Source organism: Eriocheir sinensis, chromosome 41, assembly GCF_024679095.1.
Source record: "Eriocheir sinensis breed Jianghai 21 chromosome 41, ASM2467909v1, whole genome shotgun sequence".
Lineage (NCBI taxonomy): Eukaryota > Metazoa > Arthropoda > Malacostraca > Decapoda > Varunidae > Eriocheir > Eriocheir sinensis.
The window spans coordinates 500043-520042 of record NC_066549.1 but is presented as its reverse complement, the minus strand read 5'-3'; the positions used below and the strand labels follow the sequence as shown (position 1 = coordinate 520042).

The 20000-nt window shown below is 41.2% G+C and overlaps 1 protein-coding gene across 2 annotated transcripts in view; it reads left to right on the top strand.

Moving 5' to 3' along the window:
* Positions 1–20000, top strand: part of LOC127009470 (Kv channel-interacting protein 4-like) — a 201211-nt gene that overhangs the window by 52534 nt on the left and 128677 nt on the right. The window contains exons 2-3 of one of the 2 annotated variants that reach the window (XM_050882565.1): positions 2651–3593; positions 3774–5149. In XM_050882565.1, the coding sequence (XP_050738522.1) occupies positions 4813–5149 (337 nt within the window). In that variant the 5' untranslated portion in view covers positions 2651–3593; positions 3774–4812. Of the gene's footprint in view, positions 1–2650; positions 5150–20000 lie in introns of both variants that reach the window. The other variant, XM_050882564.1, reaches the window with a different exon arrangement.

Here is a 20000-nt window from a genome sequence, read left to right as displayed (position 1 = left end):
AGTCTCTCTCTCTCTCTCTCTCTCTCTTTCATAATCACACCCTTGCCCTTAGGAGAGAGCTGCTCAATATTATTAGTGTGTGTTTGTGTGTGTGTGTGTGTGTGTGTGTGTGTGTGAGAGAGAGAGAGAGAGAGAGAGAGAGAGAGAGAGAGAGAGAGAGAGAGAGAGAGAGAGAGAGAGAGAGAGAGAGAGAGAGAGAGAGAGAGAGAGAGAGAGAGAGAGAGAGAGAGAGAGAGAGAGAATATATCCAATAGACAAGATTAGCTTTCATCTTTGGAACACACACACACACACACACACAAAACACACACACACACACACACACACACACACACACACACACACACACACACACACACACATCAAAACAAACAAGGTAATTCCCAATCGCTATATCAATAAAATAAAATCTGAAATATAAAAAAATATAACCGCTGGACATTTGTGAATAAAAAAAAACAGACTGAACGCAACAGTAGTAGTAGTAGTAGTAGTAGTAGTAGTAGTAGCAGTAGTATTGGAGGAGAAGGGCGAAGGAGAGGAGGAGGCAAGAAGGAAGGAAGGAAGGAAATTAGGAAGGAAAAGAGGAAGGAAGGAAAGAAAGAACAAAGGAAAGGAAGGAAGGAAGGAAGGAAAGGAAGAATAAAAGGAGGGAAGAAAAGGAAGGAAGGGAAGAGGGAAGCGAAGGAAAGAAGGAGGGAAGGAAGGAAGGAAGGAAAGAACGAATGAACGAAGAAAAGGAGGGAAGGAAGGAAGGAAGGAGAGAGAAACCTGGATGTGAACTTTCATTAATTAAGGTGTGTGTGTATGTGTGTGTGTGTGTGTGTGTGTGTGTGTGTGTGTGTGTGTGTGTGTGTGTGTGTGTGTGTGTGTGTGTGTGTGTGAATATTCTCCTTAAAAACATAACTAAATCAATTACTTCCTCCATGTTTGTTCTTCTTAATGAGTCCATAACACGAAGGAAAAAAATGTATTCATAAAGTTTACTGCAGGGCGCATATTACTAAGGCTTTTTATTTTACTGTATATTTTCTTTTTTTGTTTTGCTCATTTTTTTTATTACTGGAGTGGAAATGTTTGAGAAGGGTTCTCTCTCTCACACACACATATACACACTTACTTTCATACACACTCTTACATATTACCGAATCTATAAATTTCCCTTTTATTTTGCTCTTTTATCACTGGAATTGAAACTATATGATAGGGCTGACTCTCTACTACTATCCCCGCTACCACTTAGATCCATCACCTATAACAACGACCATCATCATAACCATTACTACCCCTTCCCCCCCCCCCCCTCTCTTCACCTGTACAGCTGGCCCTACTACCCTTCTTCATCTCCATTACCCTCTTTCTCTCCCTCGCCCTCTCTTACTCTCCTTCTCATACACACACATTATACATGCACTTACATACATACACACACACACACACACACACACACACACACACACACACACACACACACACACACACTCATACATATTCACAGCTTCTCCCCAACTCAGAATCAACATAGGAATATCTTTCTCTCAATAGTTCCCGCTCGCCACACGCTGCATTAACCCCGAATATTCATAATTCAGGGTATTGCAGAGTGTAAAAGTGTGTGTGGGGAGGTGTGTAGGTGAAATGGGGATGTGTGTGGGAGTGTGTGTGTGTGTGTGTGTGTGTGTGTGTGTGTGTGTGTGCTTCAAGGCAAAACTAATGTGAAATGTATTAAAGTTTTCGATATCCGAGTCACACACACACACACACACACACACACACACACACACACACACACACACACACACACACACACACACACACACAAACACACACACACACACACACACACACACACACACACACACACACACACACTCACTACATCCACCCTCACACACACATACACGCACAAGTTTGGTTAGATTTCATTGTGTTATCGCCCATATTACAAGCTCTCCCTTCCTGGTCCCTTCCCTTCCCTTGACATCAATTCCAGCAGCATTGTTCACTCACACACACACACACACACACACACACCGTTCCCTATACATACAACCCCTCTATTGAACCACTTTTACGTGTCAATTACAATAGCTTCCACATGAATCTTCTCTGTTAGTATTGTTATCATGCAAATAGGTGAGGAACAAAAAGTGAATGGATGTGAAGTATGTGGAATTTTTTAACGAAGACGAGAAAGTGTTTAGCAGCTGTTGTTCTGTTTTGTGTTGGTAATGAATGACATGGCTTAGTTAGGGATAGCTAAGGAAGGGAGAGTTTGGTAAGGGAGAGTTTAGTAAGGGAGGAGCTTGGTAAGGGAAAGGTTCGGGAGGGAGAATTTAGTAAGGGTGAGCTTGGTAAGGGAGAATATAGCCGTAAGGGAGTGTATTAGTTTAGGGTGTTAGGTTAGGTTAGGTTACACTACCAACACCAACACTATCACCAACACCATCACCAACACCACCACAAACACCATCACCAACACCATCACCAACAACACCACCACCACCACCATCATCATCACTACCAATCATTCTCCTCCTCTTCCTCCTCCTCCTCTTTCTTCTCGTTCCTTTCCCCCTCCCCCCCCCAAAAAAAAAATACCCCCAAATTGTGAGAATATTTTAACACCCTTTTCTCCCAGGTGACACAGGTGGATATAGAAAGAAATATATGAATAATAAATAGCGAAAATTAAGAGAAAATTAACAAAACAAAATAAAGAAAAGTAAGAAAAGTGAGTTGAATCAAGGCAAAAAAGACAAAAAAAAGACTAACAACAGAAGCAGAAGCCTTTGATAAAAAAATGTTATAGATAAAAAAAGAAAGATAGTTACGAGAAGGGAAAAGAAGATAAACCAAACAAACTCTAACAAAAGTGTCATTAAAAACAGGAAATACACATGCAATCAAAACAGAAAAAAACAGTGAGACAAAGAAAAGCAAAAACAAAAACAAAACAAAAAACAAACCGCTGATAAACTCCAAACCAAAAGTGGAAAAGAGATAAACAAAAATAAAGACAGAAAAACAAAAAGTGAAAAAAATACATAAAACAAAGACACAGGAACCAAGAAAAAGAAAAACAAATCACACAAGTTAAAAAAAGAGAAAGGTAAAGAAAAAACAATAAGTGAAAAATAAAAAAAAAGGAAAAAAAGAAAAAAAAACAATTACACAACAGCGCTATCAGGCACAAATTCTTCCCTTAATTAATTACCAACCCATTAGCGTAACCTAATTGGCCTTCTCCCCGAGCACGTGACCCGGCCAATAGGACCAGGACGATGCCAGCCCCTCAGCCCCAGCCCTTCCTCCAGGCCTCCTCCTCCACCCCTGCCTCAGCATCTATCAACACCAGCAGCCTCCCAGCATCACGGAAGACCCCTTTAACAAACCCCCTCAACACGTGAACGCCACGCGGACACAGGAACGACCCCCTTCATGACACAGGGAAACTTTAACAGGTCCAAGTTTCTGGTAAGGAAATCGTCAACTTGAAACCTAACTGGATGGAATAAGGAGGTCGCTAAGAATCGGGTCTTGAAAGGAAGGTTGATAAAGGCGATTCGTGGATACATATAAGTGAAATAAAGGTGAAATAAGGTGAAATATCGATGTTTGAAGAGGTTAGTAAGCTTTAACACGTCCAAGATTCTGGTAAGGAAATCGTCAACTTGAAACCTGAGTGGATGGAGTAAAGAGGTCGCTAAGAATCGGGTCTTGAAAGGAAGGTTGATAAAGGCGATACGTGGATACATATAAGTGAAATAAAGGTGAAATATAGGTGTTTGAAGGTTAGTAAGAATCAGATGAAGGAAGAAAAGTAAACAAAGGAAATTCGTTGATAAATAAAGATGAAATAAAAGTGATCGTTGAGGTTACTGAGAATCAAGTCAGAGAAGGAAGAGAAAGACTAGTGTTTCATGGATAAATAAAAATAAATAAATAAATTCGATTCCTAGGAAAAAAAAAAGCGATATTAATATGATAGAAAAGTAATCTTATTCTCTTTTTCGTGGTGATAGAAGACATGTGGTTGGTGAAATGACGTGAGTGAAAAAAAAGAAAAAGAAATGAACTGGTGAAAAAAATATATGTAACAGAAAATGCCCGTGCTGGATATTGCCATTAATTTGTTGAAGTTATTACTGAAGAAGATAGTGAAGTGATTAGATAGGTGCATGTTTGTCTCTGAAACGAAGCCTATGATCAAGAAAAAGTAATTATAGTTAGAAAAAAGGAAACTAAAACAGCAAACTAGAAAATAATAAGCAAGATAAATTATTTTGTTCTAGTCGATAAAAAAAAAGAAAATTAAGCAGGAAATAGGAAACAAGAGAGGAAAAGTAAGTAAAAAAGTAAACCAGAAAGAAAATACACGAAAAAAAGTTATTAATAAAAGAAAAGTAGAGCATAACAAAGGACGAATAAAAGGAGTTAATACTAAAGAGGAAAATTACAGAAGCTGAACGATAAAATGTAATGATTCATGTGTAATAGGAAAAAGATAGAAAAATAAAACTTCCCCCTTTCAATCAAACAAACAAACACACACACACACACACACACACACACACACACACACACACACACACACACACACACACACACACACACACACACACACACACACAAATATAGTACTGTTTATCTATTACCCTTACCTCACCTTCCACACACACAGAGATAAATTATAACCTAAACAATCATAAAATAACAGAGGCTTTAAAACTACACCTAAAACAGCTTCCCCCTTCCCCAACACACACACACACACACACACACACACACACACACACACACACACACACCATGACCACCTTCAACGAACCGCGGACTGTCTACATCAGCGAGGAAGTGTTTACCGAAGAAGACCAGTACTACGACGTGACACCCGAGCGTCGGCGAAGGAAACCCCGACGCGGAGACACGCTCAACGAGGACAATGAGGACGATGAGGAGGAGGAGGAGTTAGAGGGCGAGGAGGATGAGGAGGATGGGGAGGTTAGGGAGCCGCCACTCTCCCCTACGTCCTCGCCTCACCCCGGCCCGTCGGCACTGAGGAGGAGGCAAGGCTGGAGTCTGGCATCGCTCTATCACAGGCTAATGAGAACGTTTCACCGAGCATGGAAGGAAGTGCGATTTAGTGGTAAGTACAGAGAGAGAGAGAGAGAGAGAGAGAGAGAGAGAGAGAGAGAGAGAGAGGGGGGGGGGGGGTTACGTTTGGTGGAGGAGGAGGAGGAGGAGGAGGAGGAGGAGGAGGAGGAGGAAGAAGGAAGTAAGATTTAGTGGTAAGTACAGAGAGGAGTGGTGTTAGGTTTCTTTGGTTATGTATATTAGTTGTAGAGAAAAAGGAGGAGGAGGAGGAGGAGGAGGAGGAGGAGGAAAAGAAGAAGGAGAAGAAGGAGAAGGAAGAAGGAGGATGTGAGATTCTATTGGTAAGTACAGAAAGGATTGGTGTAAGGTTTCTTTGGTTATGTATATTAGTGGTAGAGAAGTAGGAGGAGGAGGAGGAGGAGGAAGGACTGATCTTAAGTTCCCTCGGTTAAGTTTGGTGGTAGAGAAGGAGGAGGAGGAGGAAGGATAACCAGCAAGTTCTCTCTGTCAAGTTTACTAATAGAGCAGAAGAAAAAGAAAAAAACACATCAGGCAGTATACCAATGTCTTTCAATAACGTATGTATATATATCTCCCTTTACTTATCCCTGTAAAGTGCTGTAATCTTCTTCAGTCTTTTTTATTCAAGGTTCTGTTTGGGGACATCGATAAGTATGGCACGTTCAGTTTGTTGAGCCACCACTTTCAGGCGTATATATTTTCATTTGAGAAGAACGTACCGCACCTTCGTTCATTAGATTATCAGGGAAAGGTAAGAGGGTGAGATAGTGGTTAGTGGGTCCTCTTTTTTTTAGTAGATATTTTGTTTCGTAGATGAGAAAAGGTAGAAGGGAGTAAGGAAGGAAGGAAGAAAGAAAGGAAGGAAGGAAGGAAGGCCACTCCTCTGAACTCATTTTTATAGGAGCAGTGAGTAGCGGTCTTTTTTTCATTATTGTTTCCTTGTTTTTTTTTGCCCTTGAGCTGTTTCCTTTGCTGTAAAAAAAAAAAAAAGTAGATCGGGTTCAAGTATTTCGCAAGGAACATAAGAAGATTGGGTTTAAGTATATCACAAGGAGCATAAAAAGACTGGGTTTAAGAGCAACACAAGGAGCATAAGCAGACTGGGCTTCCGTACTTCACCAACAGCAAAAGTAGGTTGGATTCCAGCACTTCCCCATCTATATATATTCCCCTTGAAACCATAATCGTACACCCTTCACAAGACACACTTCCACTACTTTATAATTCACGCACATATATTCCCCTTGAAAGCACAATAATATGCAGGTTGGCTCAGCGGTGCAGGTCATAAAAGCGACGAAGCGAGTTGCCTCCCCCTGAAAGCTGCTGAAGGTGGCTCTGTCCGTACCCGAGCGGCCATTTCTTCGCTAATCCCTCAAAGTTAGTCGGGGTTGACGGGCTTAGTCCAGCGCGAGATGCGGGAGCCCGACAGAGAGAAAGGCAGGAAGGTGAGGATGAGAGAGAGAGTGATGGTGGAGTTGTATGAAATCCTGGCGTAAATGAGGAAGAGGTGTGGAGGAAATAAAGGATGGAGAAATGAGGAGGAAACTTGATAAATGGAAGGAAGGAAGGCAGGAAAACAAACACAGGAGGTAGAGAAAGGTAGGAAGGCAAGGAAGGAGAGGATGAGAGAAAGAGATAGGGCGATGGAGTTGTGTGAAATCCTGGCGTGAATGAGGAAGAGGTGTGGAGGAAATAAAGGACGGAGAAATGAGGAGGAAACTTGATAAATGGAAGGAAGGAAGGCAGGAAAACAAACATAGGAGGTAGAGAAAGGCAGGAAGGCAAGGAAGGAGAGAATGAGAGAAAGAGAGAGAGGGCGATGGTGTTGAAATCCTGGCGTCAATGGGGGAAGAGGGGAAGAAGGAACAAAGGACGGAGATGCAAAACCAGGAACTAAACAGATGGAACAAAGACAAGTATGGGGGATAGATAAGGCAGGAAGGCAAGGAAGGAGAGGATGAGAGAGAGAGAGAGAGAGAGGTGATGGTGGAGTTGTGTGAAATCCTGGCGTAAATGAGGAAGAGGGGAGGAGGAACAAAGGACGGAGATGCAAAACCAGGAACTAAACAGATGGAACAAAGCCAAGTATAGGAAATAGATAAGGAAGGAAGGCGAGGAACAAAGGAGAGGATGAGAGGAAAAGAGAGGGCGGTGGAGGTGTCTGAGATCCTGGTGTAAATGAGGAAGAGGGGAGGAGGAAATAAGTGAAGGATAAATGAGAAATAAACTTGATAAATGAAAGGAAGGAAGGAAGGAAAACAAACATAGGAGGTAGAGAAAGGCGGGAAGGCGCAGAAGGAGAGAGAGAGAGAGAGAGAGAGAGAGAGAGAGAGAGAGAGAGAGAGAGAGAGAGAGAGAGAGAGAGAGAGAGAGAGAGAGAGAGAGAGAGAGAGAGAGAGAGAGAGAGAGAGAGAGAGAGAGAGAGAGAGAGAGAGAGAGAGAGAGAGAGAGAGAGAGAGAGAGAGAGAGAGAGAGAGAGAGAGAGAGAGTGGGAGGAGGTGGAGGAGCTTGAGATCCACGCATAAATTAGGAAAAAGGGGACGATAAAATAAAGGTTGGAAAAATTATGAGAAAGCTTGTGATAAATGAAGGGAAGGCAGAGATAGGAAAAAAGATAAAGAGAGAGGCTAGACCAGTCGAGAAAGGAGAGGATGGCAGAGAAGGATTAGCAGGGAAGGACGAGGAGGAGGAGGAGGAATAGAGGAAGAAACAAAGGAAGGATAAATGAAGAGGAGGTTTGATAAATGGAAGGAAGGAAGGAAGAAAGGTAAAGAGATAAGCTAGACCAGTCGAGAAAGGAAAGGATGACAGGGAAGGATTAACAGGGAAGAACGAGGAGGAGGAGGAGGAGGAGGAGGAGGAGGAGGAGGAGGAGGAGGAGGAGGAGGAATAAAGGAAGAAACAAAGAAAGGATAAATGAAGAGGAAGTTTGATAAATGGAAGGAAGGAAGGAAGAAAGGTAAAGAGAGAAGCTTGACCAATCGAGAAAGGAGAGGATGACAGGGAAGGATTAACAGGGAAGGACGAGGAGGAGGAGAAATAGAGGAAGAAGCAAAGGATAGAGAAATAAGAAGGAAGTTTGATAAATGGAAGGAAGGAATAAAGAAAGCCAAAAATACAGGAGCTTAACTAAACAATCGAGAAAGGAGATGAGAGAAAAAATGAGGAATAGAGGAAGAAACAAAGGAAGGAGAAATGAGAAAGGACCTTGATAAATAGGAGGAAGAAGGAAGGAAGGGAAAGACAGGAGCTAGACAAAACAGAGGAGATAAGAGAAGAGAGGGCGGTTGGCTTGCTGCAAATCCTCGCGAAAATGAGGAATAGGGGAGGATTTTCTACAAAGGAAGGAGACATAAGGAGGAGGCTTGATAAAGGGGAGTACGGCAAAGACAGAAGCTGGACAATGAAGGGGAAGGAGCGAGGTAACTTACAACATATCAAGGCAGACTTTGAGATTCATTCCCTTCCTCTCACTAATTATACCGAGACCATAAGATGAAAATGAGATTGATAGGAAATTGATGGCAGAAAACACTGACATTCATGGATTACTTTCTCATTGTTTTCTATTATATTTCTGAGCCGTTTTCGATGTCTAAGATTTTTAACTGAGGGTCTGGTATGTCTTTGTTTTCCATTTGTGTTGTTTTCTTTCACTGTTTTTCAAGGGGTTAAAGTTAGAGGGTTAACAAAAGGTACAATATGTTTACTTTAGCGGGCTTTTTTTTTATTATTGTTTCCTTTTTTTGTGTTCTCTTGAGCTGTCTCCTTTGTTGTAAAAAAAGAAAAACTCTAATGCCTATGACAAACTCTCTATTAGCAACAGTTCTTTCTTGTATTATATTTCTATTATTTTTCTAATGATGGTTCAGTTATTCTTAGTACGTTCCTTAAATATCTGTTACAAAGGTATTATTTTTAGGACATCCACCGAGTATCAAATTCAACAATCTTATTTTTCGGATATTATCTTAAAATCAGTTCCCGTAATATATGGCCACAATTCGTTTCCTACACACACACACACACACACACACACACACACACACACACACACACACACAAACACACACCACCACCATCACCACCACCACAGAAAACATCCCCTAATAAACATACCAAGAGTTTTTATACAAAGAAGAAAGAAGTTATGCAGCCATTGTTCGCGTGTTAGCACTGATGAAGATGGAGGAGGAGGAGGAGAAGGAGGAGGAGGAGGGAAGAAGAGGAGGAGGAGTAAGGTAATGGTTTAATCAACAGGTGGACAAACAGTGTTCCCTTTTACACACACACACACACACACACACACACACACACACACACACACACACACACACACACAAACACACACACTACCTCCCCCCACTCCCCCAAGACACACACACACCAACTATTCCCTATCACACTTCTCATCTCTCTTAGGTCCTTATTCTTAAACGTATCTGACTCCCATAACGACTATTTCCCAAGGCCACAGAGAAGATTAAACGGGATTTCATGGGTGTTTCTTCCCGTCCAAGAGGCAGAAGCCGTGTAAAACTATCACTGGTATCACAAGACCCATTGCAACAGAAGATTAACCAGGTGTGCATGGGTATATTTCCAGTCCAAGGTGCAAAAGTCGTGTAAAACTATCACCGGTATCACAAGACCCATTGCCACAGAGGAGATTAACCAGGTATTCAAGGGTGTTTTTTCCCGTCCAAGGTGCAGAAGTCGTGTAAAACTATCACCAGGATCACAAAACAGCCCATGAAAACCCCATTAGCAACTTCCATATACGAGAGGCTTTTCAAACAGGCGAACTGAGGGGCCGAGATGTTTAGAAATAAGGGCCTCTCATTTTCTTGAAGTCTCCCCTTAAATCCACCTGTTCTTCTTCACGTGTATATTGTGTCTCTTAGCAGCTGGTTGGTCCTCTGAGATGTTCTGTTGAGGTGACTGACTCCCATTATAACCTTTCTATTCTCTGTTCATTTCTTACAGGTTATATATATATATATATATGTGTGTGTGTGTGAGTGTGTACTGTGATATGTTTGTGTATTGCTGTGATTATCATTACTATTATTACTGCCACTCCCACAACATTACCACTACTACTGCCACTACTACTACTACTACTACTACTACTACTACTATATGCCATTATCATTGTTGCAATTGTTTTTGTAAGAGAAGTATGTATATTTTTTTTCCAGTACTCATTCTTATTCTTCTTATTTATATTATCATTTTCTTCTTCGTGTAATCTATTATGATAACAACAACAATACCACTACCACTACTACTACTACCACTAACACCAACACCACTACCTCCACCCCAAATATAAAATGTGTAGCTCTAGCCTTACAATATCAAGCCTACGGTGCACTAAATCAACTCCTCTACTTTGCTTTTCAGGGTTGGAAGGTATGAAAAATTTTACTTATCTCTAACCCCTCCGTAACCCTTCGTACCCTGCCCTGCCCTGCCCTGCCTTGCCCCTGAACCCCTTCCCTCGGCCCTCTCCCATTGCTGTCTTCTCACTCCCTTCCCTCTAGCTCCCCTTTGCTCCTCCTCTGTTCCCTTACCCATCTCTGTGCCCTTGTCCCGGAGTATGTACGTGTGTATATATATATGGCCAGTGTTGTAGAAGTACTTTGCCTCTTTCCCTCTCGCCTTTCCTTGCCTGAGTCTTTGATAGTATGGTATGGGAGTTGTGTGTGTGTGTGTGTGTGTGTGTGTGTGTGTGTGTGTGTGTGTGTGTGTGTGTGTGTGTGTGTGTGTGTGTGTGTGTGTGTGTGTGTGTGTGTGTGTGTGTGTGTGTACGCTGATCTCCCCCTCCACTCTCCACCCCCCCCCCTCCCTCTATATGTACACCCAAAGCCTAAACCTACATATGTACGTATTTTATGTGCGTTCCTTACATGTGTACGTAACTCTGTGTAGGTAACTTCTATACGTACATTAGTATCCCGTGTATGTATATATGTATGTATGTATGTATATATGTACGTGTGTAAGTCTAGCTATGTATACGTGTGTGTGTGTGTGTGTGTGTGTGTGTGTGTGTGTGTGTGTGTGTGTGTTTAGTAATTACTGTGTGTGTACGCCAAACCTCTCCCTGATTTCCTCTCCCTTCTCTCCCCTCTCCCTCCCCTTCCTTCCCTCTCCTCCATTCTTTTCCTCCTCTTCCCTCCCTCTCCCATTCTCCCTTCTTTCCTCCCCTTCCCTTGCTCTCCCCTTCTCTCCTTCCTTTCCTCCCCTTCCCTTCCTCTCCCTTTCTCTCCTTCCTTTCTTCCTATTCCCTCCCTCTTCCCTCTCTTCCTTTCCTCCTCTCCCCTCCGTTCTTTTCCTCCTCTCTCTTCCTTTTTTATATTCTTCCATCAATCTCCTCTCTCCCTCCTTCCTCCTTTTCTTCCTTCTTTTCGTTATCCTCCTCTCTTCCGTTCTTTTTCTTTCTCTCCATTATTTTCCTTCTTCCCTCTTTTCTTCTCTCCATGAACTTCCTCCCCTTCTATTCCTCTCTCTTCCTTTCTATACTCTTTTTTCTCCTCTCTTTTTCTTTCCTCCTTCTTTTAATCTCTCCACTAACTCCCCTTCCCCCTCCCTTCTCTTTCATTTCTTTCTTTTCCTTACTTCCTTTCTTTCTATCTTCTCTTTCTTTCCTCCTTCTTTTCCTCTGCTAAAATCTCTCCCTCGATTCTCCCTTCCTCCCCTTTCAAATCTTTCTCTTCCTCTTTCTCTTTCCTTTCATTCATTCCTTTCTCTTCTCTCTCCATTATCAACCTCTTTCTTTACCTTATCTTCTCTGTTCCTTTATCCCATTTCTTTGCCTTTTCCTCCCTTTTCATTCCATCCATTTTTTTCCTTTCCTGTCTATCCACCCCTTTCTCACTTCATCTTCTCCATTCCTTTATTCCCTTCCTTTGCGTTTTTCCCTTTTCATTTCCTTCTCCTCCTACCTTCCTTCCTATCCACCCCTTCCTCACTTCATCTTCCTCCATCCTTTATCCCCCTTTCCCTTTCCTTCACCTGGCCATCCCATCCCTCCCGTTTGCAATTAGCGTACCTGTTGGCTTGTAGCAGTGTTGGGTGTACCTCTCTGTCGGCCCCACTTCGTTCCCCCCCTCTGTGCATCCCCTTCCCCTTACCATAGCATTACCTGGCAGTGTGTCTTGATGTACTGTTATTACTATTACTCTTAGCTTGGATAGAAGTAAGGTGAAGGCAAATTGGGGTCCTTAACCTTATACTTCATTGGCTGTTGTTTTAAGTACCTCTAGTTTTGTATTATGTAGGTTGATAGTCTATGCTATTGTTAGTGTTTGCATAGTAAGAATGATATAAATAATGATAGAAAGGAGTGTAAGGAATATGCCCCGAATCGTCCAGAGTTGAGTTTTCAAAATCGGGTTCCTTAACCTTATATACGTAATTGGTTGTTGTTTTCCGTACCACTAATTTTATATTACGTAGATTTTAGCGTTAGTTTATGCTAGTGATTGTGTTTGCATAGTTGAATGATATCAGTAGTGAACGGAAGAGAGTGGGTGATGGAACAGATCCCTGCGGAACACCACTCTTCATAGGTTTAAGGGTAGGGTAGTGGCCGTCTACCACAGCGGAAATAGATCAACTTGGAAGTGTACTGGATACATAAATTTCGTAGCTCTAGAAAACTTGTATAGTTTGCAGGACTATAATGAGATAATTAACCAGGACCTTCACTTTTTCATTCCTTTCACGGGTAATCTGTCTCGCTGCTTTCTACCGTTTGTAATGACATCCTTTCAATGACCAACTTCTTCAAGGTGGGATTATTAACGCAGTTTTTTCTCTTGTAAAAATTCATTATCATCCTTTTATCTCTTTTATCACGGTGTTGTTGACTACGGAGCTATTTCAGACGCTTCAGCTCTCACAACAACTATTCTCAATGCCGCAAAGGAGATAAGTCGTTCATATGGGCGTTTTCTAAACTTTCATGGTTAAGAAGCCTTGTCAAACGATCACTAGGCTCATAAAACTAGCCACCATGGAGATATTAATAACACAACCTCTACGGAAGCCTTATCCAATATAAGTGTGGTTAAGGCCCGTATTCTTTGAAGCTTCAGGCTCTCACAACTATTTCCCAAGGCGATAAAGGAGATAATTCGGGTTCTTATCGGTGTTTTTTTTTTCACGTTCATGACGCCGAAGCCTTGTCAAACTTTCACTAGCCTCGTACAACTCCCCTGGCAGCACTAACAAGACCTCTACTTTCGAACGCCTCACCAAATGTGTGTGGGTGTGTCCGAATTCTCAGACGCTTTCGGCTCTCAACTGCTTTCCAAGGCGACAAAGGAGATAAATCGGGTTCTTATGAGTGTTTTTTTTCACGTTCATGGCGCAGAAGCCTTGTTAACCTATCGCTGGGCTCGAAAAACTTTCATGGCAATACTAACAAGACCTCTACGAAAGCCTTACCGAAAATGTATGTGTAAGTCCCCCCAAAAATGTTAAAGCATATGGAGTAGAGATTTTTATAGTGTTTAGTTTTGCTGTTGTATTTGTTGTCATTGCTTTCCAGACCATCTCTTTCTTCTTCAGAGGAGTAACAGAGACAAAAAAGTAAGAGGTTGTATGTGTATTGCTGTTCTTATCATTATACTTCAGCAATTCGAGACTCCCATGTTCTGTTGCAGGTTTTCTTTTCTTCAGAGAGCTAACTTAAGACAATGTAAGAGGTACAGCCATGAGCTACTATCACGATTATTACTGGCGTTACGTTAACATTTCATTACAAGTATATGAACGTTATATATAAAACACACGGTGTTTCCAGGTTTTCTTTTTCCTATAGAGGGTTAACTAAGGAAAAGGTAAGAGGTATAATGATGAGTTATGATTGATGTTGCCTATATAACGATGACACTTTTCAAATTTGCTTTCTTCAAAAGGGAAAACAAATAAAATACTGAGAAAAACGAAAACGTAAAAGTAAAAAAGGGACTGTAACAAAAAATGTTTCAGAGGGGAAAAAAAATCTTAAAAACAGGAAATTGAAAAATATTAAAAAAGGAAAAACTAAAAGAACTATCAGAGACCCTCGTCGACAGACCGACTTGGTCGGCTAGATTTCGATCGCCGAAAGAGTCGGTCTGTCGGCACCCTGCTACGGGCCGCCTTTGGCAAAGCCCCGTGCTCCCTCGTGCAGGGAGGGAGCAGTTTTTTCCCTCTTAAGGCCGTCTTCGGATAGGGAACCGTTCCCCATGTGATACTAGGGGATAAATCTTAAAAAAAAAGGAATACGATAAATAACACAACGATATCGCCACTATTTTTTATGTTAACATCGACAGAAACACAGAAAGAAAACATCGCAACAACATAACAAGATATGAAAAATGAAAGAAAAAACTAAAAACATAAAAAAGTACAAACAATTTAAAGGAAAAATCTTTAGGAAAAGACAATAAACTCACACTCCCCAAATAAACGAAAAAAAGAGAAAAAACATGACCAATTTAGCTGAAATAAAACTGCAAAAAAGTCACCCAAACGCGAAAACACAAATATCAAACCTTTCAACGTCTGCAATTTCATTTTACTTTATTTTATTTTATTATTTTTTTCGGGTAACGTTTTTTAGGTAGAATTTGGAATCGTTTTCAAAGGCTGCTTCCGGTATGTGTGCGTGTGTGTGTGTGTGTGTGTGTGTGTGTGTGTGTGTGTGTGTGTGTGTGTGTGTGTGTGTGTGTGTGTTCCTTTGAGTCTGTGATTCGAAGCGGGTTCATTTGAAAGGTTCGTTATACAGGAACCACTCAACACACACACACACACACACACACACACACACACACACACACACACACACACTGCTAAGAATGCTCCTCCCTTACTTTTTTACTCCTTTTTTTTCTTCCTTTCAATGTCTCATCTTTTTTTCCTTTTTTCCTTGACATTTTCCTCTTCTTCACCTTTCTTTCTTATTTGTCTTCCTTCCTCCCTTCCTTCTTTCTCTCTTTCATTTCTTTCTTCTTTCCTTACTCTCTTTATTATTTTATTTTTCTCCATTTTTTTTCACTTTCTACTATCTTCTGCCTCTCTCTTTTTTTATTTTCTTCTTTTCTTTCTTTCCTTTTTTATCTTATTCCTCCATTTATTATTTTCTCCATCCACTCAATTTTCTTTACTTCCTCTACTCTCTCTCTCTCTCTCTCTCTCTCTCTCTCTCTCTCTCACTAATTACTATGGCGGTTAGGAGGTCGATTAATCGTCATTATTTCCACCGTTAGTAATTAAATATCGAGGCTGATGTGTGTGTGTGTGTGTGTGTGTGTGTGTGTGTGTGTGTGTGTGTGTGTGTGTGTGTGTGTGTGTGTGTGTGTGTGTGTGTGTGTGTGTGTGTGTAATAATAATAATAATAATAATGATAATAATAATAATAATAATAATAATAATAAAGAAAGGTCTGTTCATTTGTAGGCAGCCATAAGACTGAAAATACACAAAAAATACCATACAATGAGTTTCATGTGGTGAGTAATGGGGGAAGTGGGGAAGGGTGATGTGTGTGTGTGTGTGTGTGTGTGTGTTGGAGTGGAGGGGTCATGTGATCATGGAGGTGTTAATGACCCTCACAAGTGTCGGTATCGCACTAAGCCGATATCTGTCCGTGCGAGTGTGTGTGTGTGTGTGTGTGTGTGTGTGTGTGTGTGTGTGTGTGTGTGTGTGTGTGTGTGTGTGTGTTTTAAAAATACAACTCTAGACATAAAATCCTTCTTAGACAAAGAAAACTACACTTAAGACATAAATGAAGCCGCGAAAAATATTGAAAAAAAAATAATACGAAAAAAATAATGCAATAGAAATAATGCGAAAAAAAGTAATGCGAAAAATGTTTAATAGGAGGAATAAGCGTTTGTAGAGAAGGAACAACAACAACAACAACAACAACAACAACAACAACAACAACAACAGCAACAACAACAGCAACGGCGCGTATATAATAGAAGTTTATGAGAGAGAAGACAGAGAAAAAAAATAAAAAGAGAAAGTATGTAACTGTAAAAAGAAACAAAAAGAAACACCCACCCACAGCATACACACTTACACACATACATACATACATACATACATACATACATACATACATACGCTAATTTGGCTGCACATAAAACTATAGTACATCCCATTATTCTCATCATGAAAGAAAGAATATGGCGAAAAGCGAGAGAGAAAATAGCACGTAGGTTAGGAAAAATAATTGAAAAGAAAACCACCGACCTATATACACACACACATACGTTAATACACACATGTACACACTGAGACACAAAGCAATTATTTCCCAAGGGTACAGAAGCCTTGTCACACTACCACCAGGCTCATATGGAAGTGCAATGGGTAGGCGACTTGCACGGGGGATAGTGATTTACCTAGTTATGGAGACGAGGAGACACTGCGACCATGTGAAAATGAATGTGCTATTTTTTTATAGTGACGGTGACTTAGCAAAAGGAGTGGTGGTGATGGTGACAATGTGAGAATGAGTCGAGTGATAGTGATCTGCTTATGGCAATATGACCCACCATGGAAATACTACCAACACAACCTCTACCAAAGCCTTATCAAATGTGGAGTATTTAATCCCGAAATGTTTGAGATGGGAACCAAGACCAATGTTAAAGGTGACTGGATTGTGTTTAGTAAGGAAGTCCTACGAGAAAATTAACTATAAGGGTAATGTTTTTGTGTGTTTGTTTTTACAGCCAAAGAAACAGCTCAAGGCCAACAAAAAGGTGTAAAAAAAAGCCCGCTAATCGCTGTTCCTGTTTGAAAATATGGGTAATACTATAGCATTATCCCATTCATATTAAGTAGCTATTTAACACTTACATGAGTCGCTGCATATAGCGTAACCTTTCACGCTGCTTTCTACATAGTGGGTGACAGTCGTGCTCTGAGCGAAGTCTTACCTGGAAAAAGAAAAATGCCTAGTAGTCTTGCATTCGGAAAACAAAGCAGAAATAGAGAATGTAGGCAAAACATATATACATTCTCTCAGATCACAAAGTTGCAAGACCGGAAGAGTGTAGAGAAAAAGAAAGGGAATGAAAAACAAAAAAGAAGGAATTAAAAAAATGTAAACGAAAAAAAAAGAAGATACAGGAAAATGAAGAACTGGCCGTATTTTTCGTTGAGGCAGAAAAGGAGTAGTTTAATAAGAGGAAGAGGAACAGGAAGAGGAAGAGGAAACAAAGCAACTGGTAAAAAAATATAAGTGAGAAAAGATTAATAATGAAAAATAGAAAAGAAAGTAATATTGATAGAGAAACGATCTCTCTCTCTCTCTCTCTCTCTCTCTCTCTCTCTCTCTCTCTCACCTCCACCTCCTCTTCCTCTTACTTTCTTTCCTGTTCCTCTATTCCTCTTCCTGTCTTCCTTATCTCTCTCACTTCCTCTTTCACTTTGCTCTCTTCCTCCTCCTCTTTTTCCTCCTCCTCCTCCTCCTCCTCTTCTGGCTATTTTCCTCTTGCTCCTTCCTCTTCGTTGTCTCTCTTTCTATCTTTTATTATAATTTATTCCTTCTTTTTATTCTTCTCGTTCCATTTCCTTTTCATTTTCTTCTTTATCTTCTTCCTTCTTCTCCTTCAAATCCTCTTTAATCTCTTGACCAACTTTATCTTTTTCCTCTCTCTTCTTTCCTTCGTTGGAATTTCTCTTCCTCTTCTTCCTTTGTTTTTTTCCTTCTTTTTTGTCTTAATTTCTTCGTTTCCTTGTTTTCTTTCCTCTCCTTCGTCTTTCAATATTATTTCTCATTTTTCTTTGTTTGTTTCTTTCATTCTTTCTTTTCCCTTTTCTCTTTTCCTTTTTTCTTTTTCTTTTTCGTTCTTTCTTTCATTCTTGCGTGCTTTCCTTCCTTTCTTTCATTTTTGCTTTTGCTCTGTTTCTTTCTTTCTTTCCCTATCTCAAAATGTGATTCTCAACCTGAACCCCCCCCCCCCCCCACACACACACAAACACACTCCCTCCCCGCCCCGCCAACCCACACACACAAACACGGCAAAAGGGAAAGGTCAAAACGCCTCAACTCAACTCGACTCTTGGCTCGCAAACACAGGCGCTGTCCCTCCCTCGCTTGTTTTCTCTTCTGACGGGAAAAGGGAGAGACTGATGTGTGGATGTTGGGAGCTTTGAGAGATGGAAGCTGGGACGAGGGAACAGGGGGGGGGGATACTAGCTGGATGTGGACGGCTGGGTAGTTAGTTTAATATTTAGCTGTCTGGGATTTAGGAGACTGGTTCATTGACTGGCTAACTGGTTGATTTGTTGACTGGCTTACTCCATGATTTACTGAATGGTTGAGTGGCTGCTTGACTGATTAACTGGATGACTGATTATCTTATAGACTGTCTAGGGATTTAGCCATGTACTAGACTGACTAACTGGTGGGCTGACTGGTTGGCTGAGTTGCTGCCTGACTGGGTGGCTTATTGACTGACTGGGTGATTTTTTGACTGACTGGCGTATTGACTGTTGTTGTTGATTGGCCGACTAGCTGACTTGTTGACTGGATGATTTATTAACTGGCTGACTGACTGACTTATTGGCTGGCTGACTGGCTGATTAACTGAATAGCTAACTGACTGAACGGCTGATTGTATGACTGTGTAGAAGTCTTTTTGTTTGGGTGACTGACTGACTGACTGACTGACTGACTGACTGACTGACTGACTGACTGGCTGACTGGGTACTTTACTGTCTGTCTATATACTTAACTAAGTAGCTAACTGAGTGGTTGGGTAATGTATTGACTAACTGACTTGGTGAATAGCTAAGTAAATGACTAAGTGATTGGGTGACTGGTTGACTAGTTGGGTGAATGACTGAGTGAATTGCTGGCTGGTTGGTTGAAAGGCTGAGTGAATAGTTGATTTGTTGGCTGAAGGGTTTAGTAAATGGCTGGCTGACTGGGGGAAAGAATGGCTGAGTGAATGGTTGACTGGCTGTATGGCTGAATGAATGTCTGGCAGGGTGCTTGGCTGATTGAATGGCTGAGTATATGGCTGGCTAACTGGCTGGAAGAAAGGTTGGGTGAATGGCTGGCTGGGTGAATGACTGAATGAATGGCTGGCTGGGTGATTGGCTGGAAAAATGGCTGGGTGAATGGCTGATTGAAAGGATAAGTAAATGGCTGGCTGGCTGAGTAAATGGCTGGCCGTCTCCTTGGTTAGCCGGGCAGCATCTCCGCGGGGCAGGGCGGCGGAAAAATGCCTCGACAAAACTTTCATATCCTTGCGAGTCGTTGCATTTTGTTAAGAGTTTGCCGGACACGAGTTAGAGGAGGAGGAGGAGAAGGAGGAGGAGGAGGAGGAGGAGGAGGAGGAAAAAAACAGACCATGGAGGAGGAGGAGAAGAATACAGGGTGGAAAAAAAAGGAAGAAGAAGAAAAGGAGGAGGAGGAGGAGGAGAAGGAGAAGGATGATGTCACAACACTTTCATAAAATTCTTGGATTATTTAAAAGACAGACAGACAAGCGAAGGAGAAGGAGGAGGAGGAAGAGGAGAAGGAGGAGGAGGAGGAGGAGGAGGAGGCTAAAAGAAGATGAAGAAAAAGAGAAGTATACCATGAAAAATAAAATAAAGAAAAAGAATGGACGTAACTTCTTTAGCTTCTATCAAAGTCGCAAGAGAAAAATAGAATGTGATTATGATTGTGTTAAAACGTCGACTTGAAAAGGATGGTAATGAGCGGAGATGAAGAAGAAGAAGAACAAGAAGAACAAGAAGAACAAGAACAAGAACAAGAACAAGAAGGAGAAAAACAAGAGCAAGAACAAAATGAACAAGAAGAAAAAGAAGGAAAAAGGAGGAGGAGAAGAAGAAAGGGGAAAAAAGGAGAT